The following is a 24294-nucleotide window of genomic DNA, read 5'->3' as shown; positions in this document are numbered from 1 at the left end:
GAGAAGCCCTCCCCTCCCTGTGGGATGCAGAGACCACTGGTCACGTTCACGTGCACACATGCGCGCACGTGTACACACGCGTGTACACACGCGCGTACACACATGCACATAGGCACGCACATGCATGTGCAGTCATTCTGTGGAAATTGTCTATGCAGAGTTGGCACTCAAACAATACTGGTTTTCCCTGTCCCTCTTGAGAGCCTATGAACAGTAGTGGAGAGATGTACCGCGGGGGTGTGGTTGGTGGTGGAGGGGTGCGGCGCGGGGGTGTGGTTGGTGGTGGAGAGGTGCGGCGCGGGGGTGTGGTTGGTGGAGAGATGGAGCGCGGGGGTGTGGTTGGTGGTGGAGGGGTGCGGTGCGGGGGTATGGTTGGTGGTGGAGAGATGCAGCGCGGGGGTGTGGTTGGTGGTGGAGAGATGCGGCGCGGGGGTGTGGTTGGCTCTGAGAGCCCCGGGAAGGAACGGACTGGGAGGCCGGTTGTGCTCCGGGCTCACCTTGCCCCAGGAGTGCCGTCCGTCTGTCCAGGGGCCACATAGGGGGGCCCATGCGGGCTCTGCCAGCAGCTGCAGGGCGTTTCGGAGATGGCCTCGGAGAAGCCCGTGGGCGGAGAGGGACGGACTTAGGCTTGGCCTCTTGTGACCAGCTTTTTGATGTAGTACTTGATGGAAAACAGCTTACTTAGCTTTCAAAATTTTGAATTCATAGATCTAGGGCTCCAGCTTGGTCAACGAGCTCCTGCGAAACAGTTGCAGAGATATTATTTTATAACTCCTTCTCAAAATAGAAATATGACTGAGTGGTTGAGAAGATAAATGCAGTAATTAGGGCTTTCCAGAGATTTGTCTGAGGCATTGTTCAATTGGGGCTTGAAATTCTTTTTTTTGGTTCACACACACACAAAAAAAGATAAATTGAAGGTGAACTATAAGAGCAAAACTTAACCCATTTATGCCGGAGGTTGCAAATTTCTTTTTTTTAGTGAAAAATCAGACCTTGGTGACGACCTTGAGCAGTAGGATATAAATAACTCCCATGAGCTTAGCGTTCCAATAATGGAACACTAGGCATAAATGGGTTAAGATGTACAGGAAAGGAAAATTCAGTTATTTCCTCTTTTTAAAAATAGGAGAGAAGAGGAAAACGAAGGAATGAAGTCTGAAGGAGAAATGTATATATATATATTTTTTGTTTACATCATTTTAATGGACACTATAATTACAACCCTTTTGTTACAACTTACAGTGTGATTAAGGAAGCCTGCCTGAGATATTTCAGGAACAATATAGTGTTGTGATTTGGGGAGAGTTGCTGAAATTTTTAAGTAAAATGTCAGATCTTTTCCTTAGGTATCCATGGTGGACTGGAACTTCTGAGACTCAATATTTATATTACATAATAGTTTGAACTCTGCATGTGGGAGCTGTAGAAAACCTACATGTTTCACATTTGTTTATATATGTGTAACCATAACATGCTTTAGTTTTGCCTGGCTTTCTGTGTGGACAAGCTTCCTAACCAGACAGGCCGTGCCTACGTAGTTTGATTCCACTTGGTCACCCCTCTCTGCTTATAGCTTTATAATCCACACTCAACCAAGTACGGGGTCAGTACCAGCCAGGTTATGAATTCATCAGAACCATAAGAGTAAGAATGTCTAATGGGGAAAGCTGGGATGTTTATTTGTTTATTTAGTGTCCTAAAATAATGAAGTTTTAACTTTCTGGGCGTTTAGGTAGCAAATCCTACCAAGTGCTCAGAAATAGCTATTCCTCAAATTATTCAGTCCGTCTTACCAGAAGACACACATCACAGTACCCAAAGAATGACAATAATTGTAACATAAACCTCTGTGAAAGGACTTAGAAAATTGTGTCGTGAACACCGTGAGCCTCGCCTGCTCCCGTGTTCATCTCTGGCCTAGGCTCAGACCTGGGGGTTGTCTTTTACCCTCTCTGGCTTCTGCCCCAAGTCGGCCTCTTGGGAAATTGTCCCTCCATCTGTCTCCCCTTCCAGTTGCTCACTCTGAATTTCCAGCCCTTTCACACCCTCCTGCCTGAGTTTGCTAAAGTGGGGGTGTGTGAAGGAAGGGTCACTTTCAGAAGGGCTGCTGCCCTTGGGCAGGGCTGATTGCTCTGCGGTGATGCTCTGCTCATCCCACGGTGGGAGAGGCACATCCTTACCCTTGAAACCACCCCATTGGGAGACCAAACTAGGCCAAAGAGCCAGGTGTCTTAGCAGTTTCCATTTCATCCCCATGTCACTCACAATCTTAAGTGATTATTGCTGGTTCCAAGCAGAAACATGGTGAGGGCTGGTGGCTGGGTCTCCTCCTGCAGGTGGTGACCACCTGGGACCGGTATTGAATGGACGATGTCACCCAGAGCTATGTTCAAGGGATGAGAGTGTTTCCCGACTTATACAGTATCGGGGGGGGGGGGCGGCCCTGGGGCTAGAAGTCAGACCTCTGGACCTCAAGTCTAGAGGTGACAGAAGACAACTTAGGCGCTGTTTTCCCGAACCTCCTCTCTAGCCCTTAGAACGCACCCAGGCTTTCGCTGAGATGAGCTGCCTTGAAGCCAGCATGGAGAGCATTTTCAAGTCAGTTACTAAATGACTAACATACTTTAAGTCAATTGCTAACTCATTACATTTGAGTAAGTTTTTGCAAGGTTGGACATTTTTGAAGTTGGATATGCTGACTATATATATAATCCCCCAAATCTAATGTTCATGGACATAGTTTGCTTAATTCCATCTATGCCAAAATGCAAATATATTATTAATTTAAAGCCCTCTGCATTTTTAGCCTCTGAAAATATTGTTGAAGTTGCAAACTGAAATATAAGATGCAGATCAAAAGGATGCATTGCTATACTGACAGTGCTGTGCTTCATAAGACATGTGCATTTTGCATTTGTCCTGATGATCTTTTAAGGCAAGCTCTTGGTGTAAGTCTTTTGCAGATAAATGCCTGTTGTTGAAAAGTGGATGGCTCTTCCATGTACGGGGACCACACGCATAGCACCAGCGCCAGGAGGGAGTCGGGCTATAGCTTGGGTGCAGGTGCCATCTAGTGGTAGCTTCCATGCATTGCGCGGGCTGCCAGGATGCCTCGGGGAAATCCGCCTTCCTCTGTCACGGAGGACAGAGACCGCTTGTGTTATGAAATGGCCTTTGTTCTGTAAGTCAGACACATGCCTGATTTTAAATCTGAAGACTCTACTAATAAATGATCCTGATTTTTTTTTTTTAAAGGCTCATTACAGTTTCTTTGTAAAAGACACGGAATTTGGATTCTGTGTTTTTGGACATTTATGCATCGCAACAGAAAAAGTTGTAGAAAGCCATGCAGGTGCTAGCTAGTTTGTGTGTATATTAGTTGGCTTTAAGTCGGAGAAGTGTACAGTGTTATTTCTCTTCCTGAGACTTACTCCTTCCTATGCCTCTTAAAACACTTTGTGTAGGAGAAAACACACAAGTGGTTTAATTGTATTCTTTGTGACTCCTATTGGAAGATTCCAGGCCCCCATTCCTTCAGAAAGGCCCCCATTCCTTCATAACTAGTGTTATGGGCCTGGCTTTCCTGCTCTCCTCCTTACTCTAAGCTTCCTTATTTTCATTCTGACATCTACCAGCGGCGTCAGCAGCTTCTTCCTGACAGTCCCCGCCACCATTCTTGATAAGACTTCATGTACGGCCTTTGTGCTAGCTGGCATCTGCTTCAGACAGCTGCGTCATACAAGGAAAGATTCGTGTTAGCTAATTATTTTTTGCCAACTTGGATAAATTTGTAAGTGGAAATCTTCATTGCTCTCTGATTAAAGTATGGTTTGCCATGTTTTAAAAAATAATAAAAGAATATATTGATTGTATTTTCTCCAGTGGATGTGTTTTGGTTGGCTGCTAGGATCTGGGGACGAAGGAAGGTGTGTAAGGTGTAGAGTAGCCGTGAAAGCCAACTTGAATTCGATTCACTTCAGCATTTGATTCCCAACAGAAAAACCAAACCTGAGCGACGCTTCTTTATGGTTGAGTCAATAGGAAGCAGTTAGTAAATTCCAGGTTTCTGGAACCTGATTATGTTTTATGCCGGATAAACTGCTGTTTAACCGAAAGCTGTCATGGAAGCTAGAGGTATTTGATTAACCTTTAAGTTGTTGATTCTGTACTCACTGATTTAAGAAGTAACACGAATAATTTGTCTAGTCAGAAATTCTGTATTTAATTTGGGACTGTTTTTGTTTGGACATCAAAATACAGCTTCCAAGGCTGGGGGCGCGGTGGCTCATGCCTGTAATCCTAGCACTTGGAGATGCCAGGGAGGATCACTTGAGCCCAGGAATTTCAGAACAGCCTGGCAACAGAGTGAGACCCATCTCTACAAAAAGTTTAAAAAAAAGTAGCCAAGCATGGTAGCACACGCCTGTAGAGCCAGCTACTCAGGAGGTTGAGGTGGGAGGAGGGCTTGAACCTGGGAGGTTGAGGCTGCAGTGAGCTGTGATTGCACCAGTGCACTCCAGCCCGGGTGACAGAGCAAGACCTTGTCTCAAAAATAAAATACCGTGTCCAGAGTACTAAGATATTTATGTAATTTTCTGTTAACACAGATAACATACTTTCGCAAGTTGTTTATGTTAGTAGATTATCACTTAAAATGAAAACATGTATACTCAGTCATCCAGAAAAAGTAGAATAAACATCTTGGGGTATAATTTATCAAAATTTTATAATACCATTCAGTTCCATGTTGCTCTAGTCCTGGCATTTTCTTGTCATTCAGATTTTTTTTTTCTTTTTTTTTGTAGTTCACATTGTATGTGTCATGATAAGAATCATTCTTGAAGACATTTCTTTAGAAGAAACTTTTCTGGCCATAGGACTGAGCTGGACGATTGGCAGCAGCGTTTATTATTCTATATGAAAGCCCGGGGCTGCCCTTTGATGAGAATGAGGGCAAGACCCACGCTGTCACTTTCCCACTCCATGGCCTTGGTGTTTGGGGCTTGGGTCTCCCCGACTCGGTGCCTCTGGAGGGGTTTGTGGCTTCCTGATGGGCTGCACCTGCTTCTGAACTGCGTAGCCTCTGAAAGCAATTATGTGTCCCCCGGCTTTTCTGTGCTCCTTGTGTCCCTCTGAAGCACTGAGTCTGTCTTGGTTATTTTTTTATGTTTCAGGAGGAGAACTTCCAGATCACACCAGCCTGTGGCAGTGGTTTTCAGCATTTCTTTGGCTCCCCTTGCACAGGCAGCTTATGTCTTGTTTTTTCGTGGAAAAGCCCCCGTGGATATTATAGCTACAACTTTTCCTCGTGCATTTTCTACATCATATCCAAAAACATCGTCTGACAGCGGTGCTCCGGCCTCTCACTCTCAGTGGAACGGCCTCTCTTCTCCACAGTTTGGAGAATCACTCTGCCTGCTGCCAGGATCCTTTCAGCTTGAATATCTTTCCAGGGGCTGTTTTTCCCCCCAGATGTCTATGTAGTTTTCTCTTAGTCTCTGGCATTTTGATTGTCTTAGAAATTCAAATTGTGATGAAATCTGGACGCCTGATTTCATCAAGTTTCCCCCTTTCAGGACAGGTTAAAAGTGATAGATGGATCTTCTTCTGAGAAACACTGTTGAGGACTGTGATGTTCTTGCTGTCAAATCCAGTTTTTTGTTAACTAGTCATGTCTGTTATAAAAGTTACTACAGATTCACAAATATTAACAGTAAATGCTGAAATCTTGAAATGATTTTGAATGCAGTGGCCCTGAGTTCTGAGACAGCGTCGGGCTCCTGGCACCATGCACTTTCACCTTGGGAGCAGGGTGACCCTGCGCGCCGTATATGGTTGAAATCCCAGTGTCATTTGGATAGAGGCTGTTTGCTTTTATATCACAAATACCTATTTGTTCCCCACGCCCATATACTTGTATGGGGCTAGTTTCATAGATTTTTCTTTTTAAATAAGAGGGAACATCTAAGAAGAGGAAAGTGAAGGAGGGGTGTGACCATCTCCTAATCACAGCTACTGGGAATGGGAGAACCAGTGACCTGAATATCCTATTTGCTGTCAGCCCTGAGCACTATCTACCATTCGAGGCCATCACCTCAAATATTCCATCTGGCTTTTAATTAAGAGAATGGGCTGCTAATGAAATCTCCTACTTCAGGTTGTACGTGGATCACTTTCTGGGTCAGGAGCGTGGACGCTGGGGAGAAGGCAGGGCTTCCTCTTTGACTTGCAGCTTTGCGCACTTCCGGACGGTGAAGCTCGCGGTGTGGGGAGCTGGACGAGGAGCGGGTTCCTGTCCCTGAAACACTTGGCTCCTGCAGGGCGGCTGGCCCACCCTCACGGCCGGCTGCAGTGTGACCAGGGTGGAGACGTCATTTGGGAAGTGCTTTATCTTACCGTCATTTGGAGTTTCATTTCCTCGGCATGTGCTGGTGCGTCTTGTTTTGGAGAGAGACTCCCTCATCTAGAATGCGTGGCCTCCAGCCTGTCCGTGGTCACTGACTCCAGTGACTGTAGCTCTGGGATGTCCACCTCAGCACCCACTCGAGGTTGGTAACTGGGTTAAGAGCTGTGTGCTCTGTGCTGCCAGAATTCCGTACCTGCCCCTGAGGCTGCCTGTGCTTAACGTTACTGTTCTTATTTGCAGGTCCTTAAGAGATACCTGCTGAATTAACGAATTCATCTTGCGCTTCATGCTTTTTAGCAGTTTCCTGTGCACTGTCTCATTGCATGTGAGTCTTGGATATTAAATGACTCCTACTCACCTCATTCATCCCATAAATGCATACTTGTTGATGGTCTCTCTCCCAGGAGCCAGATGTGCTAGATAGTGGCGATAAAGCTGTGAAACGAGGTTTGCTTTCTTGGTGTCTGGGAGATGCTCGTTTAGGACGGGGTGCAGCCTTGTGAATTGCGGGGGAAACAGCGAGCACAGAGGCCCTGCGGCGGCAGGAGTGCCTGTGTGGGAAACCCACTCTGCTGGGTTAGGGCCAAAATTCCCTTTCTTGTGTTTAACATTTGTTCCCTTACAACCTAAAAACATGACATGCAGGCATGCAGGCTTTGTCTGTGACTTTGCTCCATCCGTTTCCAATATTCCTGCCTGGCCTGAGATGACCAAATGCTCACTCATGTGTTTAGTTAGAGCAGAAGGAGTTGGAATCGGGACTGAGTTTGAAAAATGCAGACCTGGGATATCATTCGGTTCTTCCAGTCAACCGTGGTTCAGTCAGAAAGGGCGTGTGTGGTGATTGGGCAATGAATGAGTTTCTGTGTGTGGACAGCACTCTCCTGGAGGCTGTGTTCTGACCTGCCTTCCCACCTGCCTTCCCCCCACCTGACCACCTGCCTTCCCCCCACCTGACCACCTGCCCTCCCCCCACCTGACCACCTGCCTTCCCACCACCTGACCACCTGGCTTCCCACCTGACTACCTGCCTTTCCCCCACGTGGCCACCTGCCTTCCCATCCACCTTTCCCCCACCTGGCCACCTGCCTTCCCGCCTGGCCACCTGCCTTCCCATCCACCTTTCCCCCACCTGGTCACCTGCCTTCCCGCCTGCCCTCCCTCCACCTGGGCACTTGTCTTCCCACCTGCCCTTCCCCTACCCGGCCACCTGCCTTCCCACCTGCCTTTCCCCCACGTGGCCACCTGCCTTCCCATCCACCTTTCCCCCACGTGGCCACCTGCCTTCCCATCCACCTTTCCCCCACGTGGCCACCTGCCTTCCCATCCACCTTTCCCCCACCTGGCCACCTACCTTCCCACCTGCCTTCCCAGCTGGCCTCCTGCTTTCCTGGTCTCTGCTCTTGAACGTGCAAAGGGCTTCCCAGGCTGCGCTACTTCCTGGGTGACTTGTGTTGCCTGGGACATATTTTGAGCCCTGTGAATGTCACCTTCTGGGTGAAGAGCCCCGTTTGCCAACCCTAGAGCCTGTGGTTGGCCAGAAGATTGTAAAACTATAACCTGTTATTAGTGACACTCCCTGTGGTCTTACATCTATTTAGGAACCTAGAGTCTTTTTCCCTATGTCAAAAGATGCTTCTTTCCCTTTCTGTGAAGTCTTCTCATTTTCATGGGGACAGTGAGGAAAAGGCCACCCTGAGCCCTGGATGTAAGGCCTGTCCCTTGGCCGTACTGTGTTTCTTTGGTCCAGTGGCCGAGTCTGCGCTGGCTCCCTGGTTTGACTGGCATCGCTGGTGGCGGAAATGAGGCTCTTCTTCAGCTGTGTGCTCCCCGGAAGCCAGGGGCGGCGTTGTGAGCTGCGGCAGAGAGGACCGTGGTGTTGTTTGCCTTGCCGTCCCTCTCCCTTTGAGTGTCACGTTCCCCTGCTCTCGTGGCCTCTCTGCTGTGGGCCTACCTGCCCGGCCTCCTCCTGCTGGCTCTGCCTGTCTCTGTCTGATGGGGTCTCCGGCCTTCAGGGTGAGGCTGAGACAACAGCCTTATCCCCAAAGCACACAATGAGGCTGGGGCCATGGGATGACTGAGACCTCTGTGTCTGCAGTTTTCCACCTGGCTGCCTGGGCACCTGTGGAAGTCCCTGTTTCTAATTTGGTATTTTAGTACAGGTTCTGTAGGGCTGGTGTGATTGCCCGGGCTACTAGGATGCCAGTACGTCATGTTTGGGGACCCCTGTCCTAGTCACGTGTCTGGGATGGGGCTGTGCAGGTTTGCAGGAGGACCTGGCTGCGGGCAAGTCCACAGCGACAGAGGGAGCGGTTAGGGTTAGGTTACGGTTAGGGTTAGAGTTGGGTTAGGGTTAGGTGTTTGGGTTAGGTTTAGAGTTGGGTTAGGTGTAGGGGTAGGGTTAGAGTTGGGTAAGGGGTTAGGGTTAGAGTTTTATTAGGGTTAATAGTGTTAGGGTTAGTGGTTATGGTTAGCGGTTCGGTTTAGGGTTATGGTTGGTTCACAGTTAGGGTTGAGGGGATTAGGATTGGGATTAGGTGTTCATTTTAGTTGTTAGGTTAGGGTTAGGTGTATTGCTACGGCTATGGCTAGGGTTTGTGCTAGGATTAGGGTTGTGGTTTGGCTTATGCTTATGGTAGTACCCTCCTCGGCCAGAGCCCTTACGCTCACACTTACTCACCCTGTAGCCTGTTTCCTAAAGTGCAGACTCTTCATACCATTTTCTCTTTTCTTTTCGAAATCTCACAGCCCTCCTTAATGGTTTCTTTGTGCAATCTCTGTCCTCCTGTGGACCCCTGGTGTCCCCACCTTCCGTACCTGCTGTGCCTGGTTTCCTTCCCTCATGGCCCTCCTGGGATCTGGGAACACCTGCCAGTGTCAATGAGCCCAGCGCTGTGGGGTGTGTGCTGAGATAGAGGCATTTGAAGCTGGCTTGAGCTCTCAGCCTGATGGCCTTAGATAAGCTGCTTTGTGCCTCAGGTTTCTTATCTACAAAATGGGACGGTGACCTTCCCTCCCTAGACCTGTTTCGAGGGGCGGGTCGTGGATGTGAAGTTCCTGGCATGGTTCCAGGCACCCAGTGAGCCCGGAAAGTGTCATGTTTTGATCACACCCCCGCTCGGTGCTTCTGGCTGGGGAAAGCAGTGCTCAGGCTGAGTTTGCAAACCCAGCTTCTCCTCTCCAAAGGATAATGACCGACGTCCACATGGGCCTCCTGCCTGCGGGACCCGGGCTGCTCTGTGCCCCTTGTTTCCTTGGAGACTTGGAGACTCGTGGGTGGTGCTGGCAGCTGGGCTGCTTGGCCGTCGACCCAAGGCCTGCCTGGTGCTTCCCTGGAATCCCCTGGTCCTTGGTGAGCTGGGATGCATCTGAGACGGGTGCCGTCCTGGGCACATCACTGCTGCTTCCTGGCTTGGGACTGGCCTCCCTGGGTGACCTGCTCCACCCCACAACAGGTGTGTGTGTTGTGCTGTGTTGTTAAAGCCACTGGTGTAAACCCCGACACAGGTGTGCCATGGGGCTGGAGAAACTGCAGTCATGGTTCCTTGTGGATTTCATTACAGACATTCATGGCTCGTAATTTTCTGGTAGATTTGCTCACTCTCATATCAAAATGACCAGTTTGTGTTCAGTACCCAGCTACCTGGTGTGGGAAAATGGGGAGACAATGGAAAGAAGCCAGTTGTATTAAAAACCTTAGCGTGTACTCAATGCACAGGCCTCCGGGGTCCGGGTCGTGACCATAGATTCACTCTGAGGGACCCGTCAGGACATTTTGTGTAGGAGGAAGAGCCCAGTTACTCAAAGATGTTCATGGTTTTGTGCTTGGTATTGCATTTGTGTTTCTGTTTTGTTTTAACCAAGAGTGAGAAGCTCTGGAATTATTGCTATAATAAGCGTGAACTGGGAGGCATACTGCCTCATGTAATAAAACAGCGTGCTGCCCATGATCGCTCGGGACCACAGGTGAGGTCATGTGACCGAGCAGGACTAGCAACGAGACTCTTAGGAAACAGCCTTTTCTCCAGACTCACCCATCTCCCCCTCAGGTCCCAGGGTTGCGGGCAGTGATGGCTGTGTAAGCGCTCCTCAGAGTGAAATAGCTGCTTGCTATTTTTAAAGGTAGAGATTAAGAAATGACAAAGCATTTTTGTTTAAAGAAGTGTGTTTCTACTTTGTACTGCTTAAAAATAACTCTGCAAAAATCAACTAAGTCACAAGGAATTGAACAGAACAAAAAATGACATTGAAGAGTACATAAGAAATGAATTACTCCTGTCTAGTTAGCAATTTTTGGGTCGTTTCCGTACACGAAACTTAGAACCTTAGAATTGACAGGGGGAGATCATGCCTCCATGTGCGTGCGGATGGAAGGTCTGTCCCCGCAGAATTCCCGAGAGCTGCCTCCTGCTTTCTGCCTGCCCCTTTCGTTGGTGAGGGATGTGCTGTTTATAAGGCAGCTGTTTCTCAGCTGAACGCTTCTCCCTTGGCCTCCCCTGAAATCTCATTCTCATTGATTTCTGTTTATTTGTCCTATCTTACCCAGCCCTCCTCAATCTTGGCTGCAGTTAGAATCACCCAGAGATTTTTTTTTTTTGGAGAATGTGCAGGCCACTCCCTTAGAAGCCTGGACCTTAGGCCAGGTTCTGGCCTTGACCAGTTCTTGCCAGCTGTGGCTCGTGACCTTGACAGATGATTCTCAGATGCCACCTGCAAGGCTGTCCTGGATGAACTGATTTTCCTGCATCCATTCAGTGCTCACCGAGTAACATCGGGGTTTGCGGCAGCCCAACCCACCAGCCGCCTGTTTTGGGTGGAACCGTCCACATTCTTGCAGTCATTCTCGTATTACTTGGTTCCCAGAAGCCTCCCCCGGGCCTGTTCTGGACTCGCTCACTCTTGTTCATTTGCTGCTCTTCCATGTATGGTTCAGAGCCCAGGCTGGGCTCCTGCCGCCCAGTGTGAAGAGAGGACCCTTGGCCAGCCCCGTCCTGGGCCTTCCTTCCCCGGCTGTTGCTGAGGATGCTTCTGTTTGATCTCAACCCTGAGCTGAGTAACTCACACTGAGCCCGTGGTCTCCTAGGAGCTTGGGGTCTTTTCCGTGGCCAGAACTTTCTCTTCTTGCACTTTGTTTTTCCTTACGGGATTTCATCTTGTTAGTTTCAAGCCTTTGTTGCATCTCATCGAAAGCTTCTGAGTCTCTGTGCTGCTTTGGTCTCCCTCATCTCTGAGTGTCAGCCCTGCTCCAGTAAGCTTGTCCGGTTCCCTTTCTCCATCTGGGTCATCAATGTACATGATGGCTCATGGGAGGTCGGGCACTGCAGCAACCTCTGAGACCTTCCTCCTTGTGGATCTGAAACAGGAGAGTTCCCTGACCCCTCGCGGGACTTGCAACAGGGGCGTGGCTTATTTGCACTCAAACTCCTTACAGGAGGGGTAGCAAGCAGATTGGCAGGTGCAGGAGCTGGGTGAGTGCTTTTGGGCATCGGCCCCATGGTAGTGTCTAGACAGTTAATGCTGTTTTAGCAGTTGCTATCTGTGGATGGCTAAGTGTTCAACCAGCTCAGTGGAGAGTCAGGGTGACAGCCTTTTACACCCTGCCATCTTGGTACCTGGGTCCTTGTCTGGTGTCCAGGAAGAATCGGGTCATACAGGCTTTGAAGGATGGTGATTGCAGGGATTTCATTGAGTGGTGGAGGTGGTTCTCAGGGGGATGCATGGCGAGCTGGAAAGGGGATGGAGTGGGAAGATGATCTTCCCCTGGAGTTCAGCTGTCCCACGGCCGACCTCCTCTCTGACCGTCCGCAGCCATACTCCTCTCGATGTTCAGATGCTCCTTCTCTTTTCTTCTCTGCCGTGCCGTTCTGCCCCTCTGCCAGTCTTCTGCTCTTCTCTGCTCTTGGAGCCTGGGGTTTGGGGTTTCTACGGGTACAGGATAGGGAGGCATGGCGGGCCAAAAGCAACACTTGAGTTTGAAAACAGGAATACCTGTTCCCATTTAGGGCCACAGGTTTCCAAGCTCGAGGGTGGGGCCTTTGCCAGGGAACTGCCCTGTTCTATCCAGTATTTCCCTGTCTCCTGTCCATGTCAGATTCAGGAATGGCCACTCCTGGGCAGAGGCATTGGGCCTGCTCCCAGCTGACCTCTGTGCACTAAAGCCAGCCGTGTTCTCCTTCCTGTCCCCAAGACTGTCAGGGAGAGACCAAGTCCAGGCATGCTTCGGTCTCCTACATTACCAGCTTAGTAATCCTCTGAAAAAAGAAAATCACGTTATATAGTTGGTGTGCTTTTGTGTGACTGAGTGACTTTTTTTTTCTTTTTTCTTGGCAAATCTGGGATAAAATATATTAAAACAATTTGTATTTTATAAACCTACCACGACACACAGAATTGATCTCATCTGCGTCTGCAGCAGGTCAGTGGCAGAGCGTGTGCGGGCCTGTGCTGGTGTACCTGCAGGCTGCCTCCCTTGCTGTTCAGTGCCTTCACTCCTGCAAACGTACAATGTATTGGAAAAGCAAAGCGGGTGTAAGGCATGTAAGAATCTTCCATGGGTTACTAAACCGGCCTGGGTGTGGTGCACGGACATGCCATGTCTCTTCAAAGATTCTTCCTGTTCTATGATCGTGGTGGGGTGCCTGGAAGAAGTGTGAATTTTGTGCACGTGTCTGACCTGAGCTGATGTGGCTGAAATGAGAGGGGCTGCGGGCTCGTCCCACGGTGGCTGTGTCCCAGGAGCAGAGTCCACGTGGATGACGGAGCCTTCAGAGGGGCGGGGCATGGTCCTGCCCAGGTGGCCGGGACTCCAGCGATGGGTTCTGGTCTCAGGGCAGCTGATCAGAGGTGTCCGATCAGCCAGCGCCGAGAGATCAGTCCAGTGAGAATTTGGGGTGGTAACGGGTTCCCCCTGCCCTTGGCAGGTTTTTTCCTGTGGGAAGGATGTGGTTGCCGAAATTATACCACATCCTGTGGGAACCATCATGATGGTTGCTGAAATTATAGAATAAAATATTTAAGATGTTTGGCTGCATAATGAAAATGACATGTGTGGGTAAAATTGGCAGTCATAGAACTGGAAAATCTTGAAAAGTCCAGCTCTCATCCATTAGAAAGGAAATCATTGTGATAAGGTTGAAAAATGTAGAACCAGATAAAAGTCCTCATACAAGTCTCTGTACATGCAGTTGTTCATTAAAGGGCCTCTTTCTGGTGGTTCTGATGCCGTTTGTAGGTTGGGAGGTGAGAAGTTTTATTCCCGACGCTCCTTAGAATTATGGTCGCTTAACTGAATTCGTCTTCTAAAAAAAGCATCAAGCTTTCTTCCCTGTATAATCTTAATATTGTGGAACTTTCACCTTTTCTTAACCTTTATAAAAGTAGTGCCATTTCCTCCCTCCTCCCTCACCTCCCATCCCCTCTTCCTTGTCAGGCTAAAGTTGAATCAGAGATGTCACTGACGAATGTGATGCTTGCAATTACCTGTTCATTCACTTCTCACTCCCTGTTAATATGCGGGGGAGCCCCCGGTGTTGAGCTCAGGCTGTGCCGTGAACTTGACTGCAGACGGGTCCAGCAACTGTGCAGAGTGGGGACCTGCCTGCAGCCACCCTGTGTGTTCAACAAAGCCCAGCCCAGCAAAACACCACAGCCCCCCGATCCCCAAGCAAGGGCCCCCAACCTTCCCTTAGAAACCCAGAGAGGCCAGGTGGGCAGACACCCCTTCCTGTTCACGGAATTAACTAAACTGTATCCGTTATGGGTGGAAAGAAATAATGGCTTTTACGAAGCCCAATATAGAGGGGCAGAAATGAGAAAAATCTTTATTTTAAACACTTAAGAGGTTAGGCAAGAAAAGTGTCTTGCAGAGAGAGCATGGGGATGCGTTTCAGGAGGAAGTTGGTTTTTGGAAGGGCCGCTTTGTAGGAATAGCAGCTCAGGAAACTGGCCGCAGGATGAGCTCTCAGTGCACAGGGGGCCACGAGGGTCCTGGCACCGGGGCCGGCGCTACCCCCTGCAGGTGGGCTGCCTGGGAGGAGGAGTGAGGCAACCGCTCCCATGAGGGTACAGCTCCCGGGGGGCTGGTGCAGCAGCACCCTAGGTGCAGGGCCTGGTTCTTCAGCATCACCAGAGCTGGGCGCAGACCCATGCTTGCTGCCCATTGCCCCTCCTGGAGTGACAGCCAGCAGGGCGCTTCTGGGGTCCTGTTTATTTTTCAAAGAAGAAAAGAGGCACAAATGTGCACTGAGAATGAAGTGCTTTAAACACCCATGGAAAACCGAAAACAAGACGAACAGGCAGCCCCAGAGCAGCCATAAGCGCGGAAGGGGAGCGCCTCAGCGTGGCTGCAGACTTTTTTGTTATGTATATTTTACTACAGTAATAAAAAATATTTTAAGTGAAAGGGGGGTAACTTTATACAAAGTGCCCTCACCGCATTTCTGTGCTTTTGAGGGCGGTTGTATGTGTTGAAGATGTTGCCTCAGAGACTTCAGACAGTGCAAGTCTGCCACTCCCTGGGCCCCGTGTGAAACATGCTTGTCCGCGGTGTGCGGCACCAGCCAGGCCAGGGCCAGCTTGGGACGCAGTGGAGTCACCCAAGACCTAATCCATGTTTGTGTTTCCAAGACACATCTAGGAAGGTCCTGCTTAGAAAGGAACCCGGGAGCCCCTGGTGTGTTTGAGCCGAGGACAGAGCAGCCATAGTCACCGTCTGTGGCACGCGTGTGCACACTCGTGGGGTTGGGAGCGACATGCGCCTTCTCTAGGGCTGCTCAGACCCGGCTGCCTCCTCCTGGCACGTGCTTCCGTGCACCCGGAGAGCATGGGGTGAGTGTTGGAGATCCTGCTCCCTCTGCACAGGGCCGCTGCCAGGCCTTTCTGAGCCAGCCTTGCCTCTCTGGTGTGTGCCCTCGGCACTGCGGTCAGCGTTAGAGGCAGCCATCTATGCAGGGCCACGCCGTGCTCAAATCAGCACCGTTCTCTTTCCTTCAATTCTAATAAAGTGCCTGGTGAGCACTGCCACCCAGGGGCTGTCAGACTGGTGGGGACTGAGGAGCAGAAGTGCTTTTTCCTGCAGACCTTCTCCCTGTGTGGCATGGGAGCCACGGAACCAGGCATTTCCTCAACCAGGGAGCTGGAGCCCCCTCCCCGGACACTTCTCTAGCCGAGTTCTTCCGTTTCAGGATCAGGGCCACCGAAACATCAAAAGCCACCTACGCCAGGTCCCAATTGTAGGGGGGGTGGGGGGTGGGAGCTGTGGAGAGGGAGTTTGGGGGCCATGGAGGGGATGTGTGGAACCACGGAGGGGGCATGGGGTTCGTGGAGGGGGCGTGAGAACTGTGGAGGGGGTGTGGGAGCCATGGAGAAAGGTGTGCGGGTCGTGGTGGGGGCGTGGGGGGCGTGGAGGGGGCGTGAGAACCGTGGAGGGAGGGGTGGGAGCCATGGAGGGGGCGTGAGAACCGTGGAGGGAGGGGTGGGAGCCATGGAGGGGGCGTGAGAACCGTGGAGGGAGTGGTGGGGGCTAAGGAGAAAGGTGTGTGGGCCGTGGTGGGGGTGTCGGAGCCGTGGAGGGGACGTGAGAGCCGTGGAGGGAGGGGTGGGGGTGGTGGAGGGAGGGGTGGGGGCTGTGGAGGAAGGCATGTGGGCCCTGGTGGGGGCGTGGGGGCCGTGGAGGGGGCACGGGTGTGTCCTGTGCCTGCTGCCACCTGTAGGGGGTGTCCTGGGGAGGTCTGATTGCCAGTGGTGGCGTTTAATTTCTCTGGGAGGTTCACCTCGCATGTGCAGTAGATGGAGTGCACACGAGAATGGGGAGTGTAGAAAAGGGATAAATGAAAAAGTCAGAATGGCACTCAGGAACCTGAGAACAGCGGATGGGTGTCGTGGTCCCCTTGGGCCGCCTGGGAGGCCCCTCGTCTTAGTTTTGTTTTGACCTGGCTGTAACGAAACCTTGGCAGTAAGGAAACCTTGGCTGTGTCACGTGGCAGCACTTTGCCAGGCCCACTGGACTTGGCAGTAGTTTATTCCCGTGATTGGAGGCCCCTGGAGGGCCCTTGTCAACCAACAGCACTGGGTCCAGGAGCCGGGGACGAGGGGCGAAGCCGTCTGTTCTGTGGCTTACTGATGATGAATGCGGGGAGCGCTTGGGCCTGCGCCTCTCTGCACACCAAGGCCTGAGGCCTGATCAGGAGCTCACTAGAGGCTTTTGCTGTTTCAGTGGCCCTGATCCTGTAATGAAGAAACCTCGGTCAGAAGAGGGTCCGGGGAAGAGGGTCCTGGGTCCCTGGCTGAGAAGGTGCCTGGTGGGGAAGAGGGTCCTGGGTCCCTGGCTGAGAAGGTGCCTGGTGGGGAAGAGGGTCCTGGGTCCTTGGCTGAGAAGGTGCCTGGTGGGGAAGAGGGTCCTGGGTCCCTGGCTGAGAAGGTGCCTGGTGGGGAAGAGGGTCCTGGGTCCCTGGCTGAGAAGGTGCCTGGTGGGGAAGAGGGTCCTGGGTCCCTGGCTGAGAAGGTGCCTGGTGTGGGGAAGAGGGTCCTGGGTCCCTGGCTGAGAAGGTGCCTGGTGGGGAAGGAGGGTTCTGGGTCCCTGGCTGAGAAGGTGCTTGGTTCCTTGTTGCTGAGGATCCTGCGCCTCTCCAGTTAGCCACGTGTTTTCTTCCTTGGAAAGGAAGTAGGTCCTTGGAAAGCTGTTCAGTCTTTCTGATCATCAGCTGCTTCTGCGAATAGCTTCAGTTTCCTGCCCCCTGCCCCTCCACTCGTGGTCATGCTTCTCTCCCGCCCTCCTGGGGTGGCTTGGGACTCTGTGCAGGGTCTGTGTGTTCCAGAGGCATTTTGCCGTTCACTCTCGACCGGTGACTTCGATAACTTGGGCTAGACCATTCGCTTTTTTTTTTTTTTTTTTTGAGACAGAGTCTTGCTCTGTTGCCCAGGCTGGAGTGCAGTGGCGCCATCTCGGCTCACTGCAGCCTCCCCCTCCAGGGTTCAAGGGAATCTCCTGCCTCAGCCTCGGGATTAGAGGTGCATGCCACCACGCTTGGCTAATTTTTGTATTTTTAGTAGAGACGAGGTTTTGCCATGTTGGCCAGGCTGTCCTCAAACTCCTGATCCCAAATGATCCGCTCTCCTTGGCTTCCCAAAGTGCTGGTATTACAGGTGCTGGCCACCATGCCCAGCTAATTTTTGTGTTTTTAGTAGAGACAGCATTTTGCCATGTTGGCCAGGCTGGTCTCGAACTCCTGGCCCCAAGTGATCTGCCCGCCTCGGCCTCCCAAAGTGCTGGGATTATGGGTCTGAGCCACTGTGCCTGGCTAGATTATTCACTTTTAGTTTATTACTCAGTGTCTTGGTCAGAGGTACTGGAAGTTCTAGGTGATGTTTTATGATCCTTTTGGGGAACATTTTGGAAGCCTCGACAGTCGTGCTTTGAAAACCCCACAGATGTACAGGGGCCGATGACACAGCCGCATTGTTTACACTGACAGACTCCACTAGTAGTCTTGGACATGTGTGTTCAGAAATCTGTATTCCTTTACTGCAGGGAAAACTAGATCTCTCCCTGCCGGATGTTGCCTTTTTCGAATATTTAGAAATGAGTCGAACGTACTGAGCACCAGTCTGACTTAAACAAAGGCTAACGTTTCCTCTTTCGAATACCTAATTCCATGTTTTTATCCGTGGTGCATCCTAGCACTGCCCAGTCTCCTTTCTCATACCACTGTGTGCATACAACAGACTCACATACCTGACTTCATTGATTTATTTTTTATTTTAAAATTTATTTTATTATCATTATTACTGTTATTTTTTAAGATGGAGTCTTGCTCTGTTGCCCAGGCTGGAGTGCAGTGGCGTGATGTCAGCTCACTGCAACCTCCACCTCCTGGGTTCAAGCGATTCTCCTGCCTCAGCCTCCAGAGTAGCTGGGACTTCAGGCGCGTACCACCACGCCTGGCTAATTTTTGCATTTTTAGCAGAGACGGGATTTCACCACGTTGGCCAGGCTGGTCTTGAACTCCTGACCTCAGGTGACCCACCCGCCTCAGCCCCCCATAGTGCTGGGATTGCAGGCATAAGCCACTGTGTCCAGCCTTGACTTTATTTAAATATTAGCCTTTAGGAGCCGGTAGGAGTTGGATAGTTTTTTCTTCCTTTGTCTCATCTCCGCACCAGTTCTGCTGATCAGCCCTTAACTGCTGGCATTTTTTACATGGACAAGTCCTTTAACACGGCGTATGAATTGCGCACTAACTGCCCGCTGATTGAAAACCAGCATTTGTTACCGTGTCCCTCAGATCTGGGCAAGTGCCTTCAGTGACAGGCGCTGTCTCACCCTGATGAAGAACCCCTTGGAATGGATTTGTTACCAGTTTGTTGGGATTCCTAAGTGTTATCTCCAAATATACACTTAGAACATTTTAAAGGAACATGCTGAGTTAGCAGATCCCTCCATTTTACTGAATGTTAAAAATCTCTGAAAATCTTATTTGAAAACCAAGAACTTGGGGCCTTATCATACTGAGACATGGCTGTAAGGGACTGCAGATGGCGGCTGGGTGGTGAAGAATCCTGTGTTTTGTAGTTCAGAGAGTTTTAAGATATCCGGAAACATCTGTACTCCTGCCCTGTTTCGATGTCTAGATTTACATAAACCCAAGGCCGTAAATGCAAAACATAAAACCGAATTTTTGTTAATCCGTGTTGTGTCCACTTGCAGTACAGTCTCTTCTGACTTTGGAAAAGCCTTAAAACCTCCGAGCCCAGCCCACACCTCGGCTGTGTTTCTCCCTGTCTCACGCGTTCCTTGGGTAAAGTGGGAGGGTTCTGACCACACCATCCCTCCCCACCGCAGAGTTCATCCCAGACTGTGGCTCAGACACGCTCTCTGTCAAGGTCCGACCATCAGGGGCGCAGAGCTTGAGGGGCGGAACCCCGGGCTCAGTTCTCCTGGGCAGCCGGCAGGTGGCGGCATGGAGGTGGATAGCATGGCTGCCTTTGCTCACCGGCCTCTGGGGGACCTTGGGGCATCAGGGTTTTGGGCTTGAGAATTGACCTCACAGGAGAGATGCGTAGGGAGGGAGCCCTATGGCTGAGGCGGGAGGTGGTCGGTAGCCCAGTGGTTTCGGAGGCAGACACCGGGGTCCTTTGGACAGAGTAAGCTGTTGCCCAAGCCTGCTTCTGTGACTGTGGGCTCCACCCAACTTCTCTGGTTTTCTTACCCTGCAATGAATGATTGTGAAGATTCCACAAGAGCCCTAAATGTAGAGTTCCTCGAAAGTCATACAAACCTTATACTGCTGTGAATAATTAATTTTTTTCCCGAGTTTTAATATACCAGTCACCCTCTGTTAACTAGGGACGGCGTCGTTACATGTAACTGGATACACCACTGCTATTGTATTTTTTCCCTGTGATCTTTCAGGTCATTTAAATTGAGAAAAGAAGTCCTGCCTGACTCACCCCCTTTTGTTCTTGTCTGGGTGGCTCCTCATGGGTTTTCTAAGAGCCACCCAGACTCAAGGGTGGCTTCTCCTGCTGAAGACAGATGGCTTGGAACATGCTGTAGCTGTATGCACCGTGTGTCTTGCTGTGTTCTGATGAGAAATGGTAACTTCCCGTTTCATATTTTGCCTCCTCTAGGGGGACGGCCGCGCCACTGCTGCTTTTCCGAAGAGGTGACTTCGACCGAGCTCTCCAATGGAGACCAGAGTCACAAGCTGGGAGATAACGCCTCGGAAAGAGACACCGGCGAGTCCAAGGCAGGGATCGCAGCTTCTGTGTCCATACTTGAAAACAGTAGCAGAGAGACTTCTAGAAGGCAAGAGCAGCACAGATTTTCTATGGACTTAAAGATGCCAGCATTTCAACCCAAGCAGGAGGTGCCCGTCCCTGGTGATGGTGTGGAGTTCCCTTCCAGTACGGGAGCGGAGGGCCAGACGGGTCACCCTGCAGAAAAGCTGTCCGATTTGCACAACAAGGAACACTCTGGGGGAGGGAAGCGGGCGCTGGCCCCAGACCTCATGCCGCTAGATTTAAGTGCGAGGTCGACGCGGGATGACCCCAGCAATAAGGAGACGGCCTCCTCCCTGCAGGCGGCTTTAGTCATTTACCCGTGTCCTTACTGCAGCCACAAGACCTACTACCCCGAGGTCCTGTGGATGCACAAACGCATCTGGCACCGCGTCAGCTGCAACTCCGTGGCTCCCCCGTGGATTCAGCCCAATGGTTACAAAAGCATCAGAAGCAATTTGGTTTTCCTTTCCCGGAGCGGACGCACGGGCCCCCCACCTGCCCTCGGTGGCAAAGAATGCCAGCCTTTGCTCCTTGCTCGGTTCACCCGCACTCAGGTGCCAGGGGGGATGCCGGGGTCCAAAAGTGGCTCTTCGCCCCTGGGAGTGGTCACAAAAGCCGCTAGCATGCCTAAGAATAAGGAGAGCCATTCCGGAGGTCCCTGCGCTCTGTGGGCGCCCGGCCCTGACGGGTATCGACAGACCAAACCTTGTCACGGCCAGGAGCCACATGGCGCGGCCACACAGGGGCCCCTGGCCAAGCCCAGGCAGGAGGCTAGCTCCAAACCGGTGCCTGCCCCGGGTGGCGGGGGCTTCAGCAGGAGCGCCACCCCTACGCCCACCGTCATCACCCGGGCTGGCGCGCAGCCCTCGGCGAACAGCAAGCCTGTGGAGAAGTTTGGGGTCCCCCCAGCGGGGGCTGGCTTTGCCCCCACAAATAAGCACAGTGCCCCGGACTCCCTGAAAGCCAAATTCAGTGCTCAGCCTCAGGGTCCACCTCCTGCAAAGGGCGAAGGGGGCGCTCCTCCTCTACCTCCCCGCGAGCCCCCCTCGAAGGCAGCCCAGGAGCTGAGGACTCTGGCCACCTGTGCTGCGGGGTCCAGGGGCGACGCGGCCTTGCAGGCCCAGCCCGGCGTGGCTGGGGCGCCCCCCGTCCTACACTCCATCAAACAGGAGCCGGTGGCCGAGGGGCATGAGAAGCGCTTAGACATCCTCAACATCTTTAAGACGTACATTCCAAAGGACTTTGCGACCCTCTACCAGGGATGGGGTGTCAGCGGCCCTGGGCTGGAGCACAGAGGTAAGATGTGTGGGCCCTCTCTTCCCCAGGCCACATGTGACCCCCAGAACCACCCCCGGAAGGCCAGGGCTGCTGCGCACCTGCCTGTCCATGTCCCTGAGGACAGAGCCAGCCGGCCCCATCCCACTGCTGAGCTGAGAGCCGCTCCCTTGCCCTGGCCCAGGAGCACAGCAGATGGGAACAGCTCTCCCAGGCTCCACGTTCTGCCCTGCTGGGGAATGCCTGCCTGGGGTTGGTGGCCCTCTGCATGTTGGCCCTGGGAGGGGGTTGCAAGCCCTGCACGGCTTCCCTCCTGCTGAGAGGACATTTCCTCCACTCCGACATTCCGCAGGAGCAGGCAGACGTGATTGCACTTCACTTGTTTGTCATTTTAAACAGAATCCGTAGATGTTCATTGTCCTGTCTCTCAAAAGACAAGAATATTCATTTAATGTATTGTTTTATTTTTATTCATCTGTAATTAAAAAAACACCTAATTAGTCCTCTGGTATTAGTAAGCAAAGCTTTGCAGAGGATCGATGTACCATATAAAGTCTGGAGAATGGGATTTGTGCAAAAATTCCTGAAAAAAATACTTGGAAAAGGTTATCTTCGCTTCTCCCTCTGCTTTAGTATTGCTATTTGATAGTAACACTGAGAAGCAGTTGCTGGCTTTCCTCCTGCTCCTCCGGCACGCGCACTGCATGCGGTGCCCCGTTCTGGAACATAATTGAAGGTCACTCTCACTTAACGTCCAGAACACAAACCTAAGTTCTGTTAAAAATCAAAACAAAACAGAGTCTCTCAGTTCATTGCCTGGGAAGTCCTAACCGTTCTTCAATAGAATTGTTTGTCGTGGCTGGGCATGGTGGCTCAACGCCTGTAATCCATGCACTTTGGGAGGCCGAGGTGGGCGGATCACGACGTCAGGAGTTCAAGACCAGCCTGGTCAATATAGTGAGAGACACCATCTCTGCTAAAAACACAAAAATTAGCCAGGCATGGTGGTGTGCACCTGTAATCCCAGCTACTCGGGAGGCTGAGGCAGGAGAATTGCTTGAACCCAGGAGTCGGAGGTTGCAGTGAGTAGAGATCGTGCCACTGCACTCCAGCCTGGGTGACAGAGTGAGACTCCATCTCAAAAAAAAAAAAAAAAAATCTTGTAAGCCTGCGGTTTCTTAAAGTAGTTACCATTAGAACATCTGAGATCCAGGGCTGCAAACTCCAGGCAGCTGGCAGGACTGTCAGGGGCATGGTTCTGGGTCTGGGAGATATCAGCAGACAGCCTCCCCGAATCCACCGTGGGACAGTGTCCCAGTGGGTGCTGGGGTCACCTGCTGAGCTCCTGGCTTAGGCCGGGGTTTCAGAGCCTGCCTAGATCCATGGCCTGGCAGGGCTGTCTTGGCATGAGGGATGCCCACCCAAGGTGTTTTCCAGTAGGAGACATCACAGGCCTGCTGCCCCTCTTACAGATTTGCTGGCAAAGGCCTTACTCCAGCCAACCTTGTTACATTCCTGCTTTGAAGAGCCCGCTGAGCGCTTGTGAACTTTTTAGGATGAGGCCGTCGGCCTGGACACCCGAGGGTCTCGTCATTCACGTTGGCTTGAGGTGTGACTCAGGAGTGGGCATGGTCCACTGAGTCCCTGAGGCATGGTCTTAGATCCTCATCTCTTCTCCCCGCCCATGTGCTCTGGGTGGACGGTGTAACCTGAGGAGGCTGTCGTGGGTGGGAGGCGCGGCGCAGTGCCATGTGGATTGATGGTTTGACTTTCTCCACGTTCAGTTACAGTGAGCGAGTTCCCTCAGCCTCAGCAGGGTTTCCCAGTCACGTAGATTATTTGCTGCTAAGTGGAAAACAAGTTTGTTGGTGGCCTTTTGATGTGATGCCAGCCTCACTTCTGGAGATGTGGGTTTTCTTGGAAGACAAAGCAGAGAAGGCTGAGTGGTGAGGGCTGCGCTGTTGTGGATGCTGGGTGTTCCCAGCTGCACCTGGCCCGCCGTGTCCTTCCCCCGGTGGCCGCCTCCCAGCAGAGCAAGGGGGGTTTGACGCCCACTTGATCCAGCGGACTCATAATTTAATTAATCATGCCCTCCAGCCTGCGTGCACCCTAGGTTCTAAACCTGCCAGCTCACACCTGGAAAGTGGCGTCCCCAGTTTTTAAAGGCTTTTGAGCTGCCCTGTGGGTGGCGTAGTTGCTGTTTCTAAGAAAGTAGAAGTGAGTTTTAAGGTCAGGTTTTGAAATTTTAGATGATAGAATTTGAAGTCCAAAATAGTCTCAAGTATTTTCTCTTTTCTTACAGACATTTTAAAAAATAAATGGTTCTAAGGCCTTTTTTTTTTTTTGAAAGAGGTTAAATATTTATCTTTCATGTGTGAAAAATACTAGTCACAAAGTACATGCACTCATCTTGGGTTATTTATTCTTCTAAGGTACACATTGAGACATAGTGTGAGTCAGCAAATTTAGGGTTTCTGAGTGTACTCTAAATTGGGTTTCTTCAGGGAAGTGCTCTCACCTTTTTGGTCTTAAAATACACCTGTTAGTAGGTGCATTATTAGGATCCTGGCTTCCCGGGTATAGAGTACCTGAGGTCAGCCTGTTTAGATACTCGGTCAGTGCACCTGAGAAGTGCCGAGCATCTCCAAATGGGACGCCTCCGGTGAGGGGGCTCGGCACCTCCTGGGCCCCTAGCTTTGGTGAACTTCCCTTGCCTACAGGTCTCTGTGTTGAAGCTGTCAGAACAAGTTGAGAACTCTTCTATGTCATAGTTCTTTAAGGCTTCAGACATTTCCCTCTTGCCTTTCCTGGACCCAGCATCCCTGTTCTGC

At 51.3% G+C, this 24294-nt stretch overlaps 1 protein-coding gene across 28 annotated transcripts in view; it reads left to right on the top strand.

The window, feature by feature from the left end:
- ZNF516 (zinc finger protein 516) overlaps positions 1-24294 on the top strand; it is a 135624-nt gene that overhangs the window by 93587 nt on the left and 17743 nt on the right. For all 28 annotated transcript variants that reach the window (XM_016933921.4, XM_063795882.1, XM_063795876.1 and 25 more), the window contains one exon: positions 20036-21484. In XM_016933921.4, the coding sequence (XP_016789410.4) occupies positions 20036-21484 (1449 nt within the window). The remainder of the gene's footprint in view (positions 1-20035; positions 21485-24294) is intronic.

Source organism: Pan troglodytes, chromosome 17 (assembly GCF_028858775.2).
Source record: "Pan troglodytes isolate AG18354 chromosome 17, NHGRI_mPanTro3-v2.0_pri, whole genome shotgun sequence".
Lineage (NCBI taxonomy): Eukaryota > Metazoa > Chordata > Mammalia > Primates > Hominidae > Pan > Pan troglodytes.
Note: the sequence above shows the minus strand (reverse complement) of the source record. Positions and strands in the feature narration are given on the sequence as shown.